The sequence below is a fragment of the Seriola lalandi genome, unplaced genomic scaffold (genome assembly GCF_002814215.2).
Source record: "Seriola lalandi dorsalis isolate HSWRI2012SDOR001 ecotype SW California unplaced genomic scaffold, Sedor1 jcf7180002000820, whole genome shotgun sequence".
NCBI lineage: Eukaryota > Metazoa > Chordata > Actinopteri > Carangiformes > Carangidae > Seriola > Seriola lalandi.
Genome location: NW_019471479.1, coordinates 1,254 through 2,821, shown reverse-complemented (window position 1 = coordinate 2,821; position 1,568 = coordinate 1,254). Strand labels below are relative to the sequence as shown.

The window sequence follows — 1,568 nt, the reverse complement described above, 5'->3', positions numbered from 1 at the left end:
GTTTATAATAAGTCTACTGCTTACATAGTGTCACTTATTAAAACTATCACTAATGTCAGCTTTATATTTTCAGTGTGGGGTGTCTCAACTTACCATTGCAAACTTAAAACCGAGCAAAGAATAAAACTTCATGGTTGTCCTTTTTCTTAAAGAATTACACAAGACGAACAGCACTGGTCGTCGCCATTTGGTGTTGAGGCATAGTTCATCTGTCGGACTATCTCTGCAAACAGTTCGTCCACCGAGCTTTTATTTTTGGCTGAAGTTTCCATGAACGGGCAGTTCCAGTCGTCCGCCAGTGCCTTTCCCTCACCGGACGAGACCTCCCTTTCCCCCTCTAGGTCCACTTTGTTTCCAACCAGAATCATCGGCACCCTCTCGTACCTTTTCACCCGAATGATCTGATCCCTCATCGGTTTGATATCCTGGAAGCTCTGCTGATTCACCAGGCTGTAGACCAGGATGAAACCCTGCCCGTTTTTGATGTACAGGTCTCGCATGGAGGCGAACTGCTCCGTCCCTGCCGTGTCCAAGATCTCCAGGACGGACGGAGACGAGTCCACCTCGATCTCCTTCCTGTAGAAATCCTCTATCGTGGGGTCATATTTTTCTATGAAGGATCCCGTCACGAACTGGACAGTCAATGCGGATTTTCCGACCCCACCGGACCCGAGAACCACTACTTTGTACTCTCTCATGGTTCCCAAAACAGCCGACACTCCTGCTTCCTCTCCGCTGTGAGCCCGCTAGCCGCCCTGCTGGGTTTCAAACCGCTCACCGTAGCGCCTCCGCCAGCAGTTTTGTACGGGCTCCGGTCGGTGGACACGGGGCGTGGCCGTCAACGATTGTCGTTCAGGAGGTAAATACGGTTGTTTCGGACCCACGCTCAGCATTTGTATTGTGGCATGCTGAGCTCCCGACGACAGCCTAGCCGGTTCTTGAGCAAGCTTCCCCCGTTTTCGTTCAAGTAGCCACCGTGTGCCCGTTGCTCTCTTTGGTTGAGTCAAGTCAACTCTAAAGGGAAAGTACCACTTCCTGTGTGAGCTTTCACAATAAAAGTGTAATGGCGTAATGTGCCCTGTAAAGTAAATCCAGTTGCGATTTCACAACTTGTTAAACAAAATAATTTACAAAATATTTTACTAAATATGCTGTGGCTTTGTGTTATCTCGTCACTAATTATTATTTTAATGTAATACGTATACCCTGTTGAATGCGAGCGATTTGATTTCCAGTATAGGTCTTTCTAACTCCAGCTAACTTGACGCCGTGATCTCTCTCTCTCTCTCTCTCTCTCTCTCTGCGCTTCCTGCCCACACTCAGCACGCAGTCTGCGTCCCACGTCACTCAATAAATACTCTCCAGTGTTTAGTTAAAGGTGCAGTGCGGCTGTTATCGCACAGTCAGCTTGCTGCCCCCAGTACCCACGCAGACCTGCCACACCTTAGTTTCGACATCAGTGATCGTCGGGCTTACCACTGCTTGACTCATTCTCATATAACTTACTGGAAAAGCCTATCTACTGCAATATTTGTATTGTCATCTTATTGCTTAACCCCCGGAATGGA

General features: G+C 48.1%; 1 protein-coding gene across 1 annotated transcript; it reads right to left on the bottom strand.

Moving 5' to 3' along the window:
- Positions 1 to 73: 73 nt before the first annotated feature.
- Positions 74 to 1,014, bottom strand: LOC111663027 (ras-related protein Rap-2b). The gene has a single exon (XM_023417080.2). The coding sequence runs from the start codon at positions 696 to 698 to the stop codon at positions 147 to 149; it is 552 nt and encodes a 183-aa protein (XP_023272848.1). The 5' UTR covers positions 699 to 1,014; the 3' UTR covers positions 74 to 146.
- Positions 1,015 to 1,568: the final 554 nt, after the last annotated feature.

Excerpts from the sequence above, each read along its gene's own strand:
- LOC111663027 (XM_023417080.2), bottom strand. The coding sequence starts at position 698 with ATGAGAGAGTACAAAGTAGTGGTTCTCGGGTCCGGTGGGGTCGGAAAA.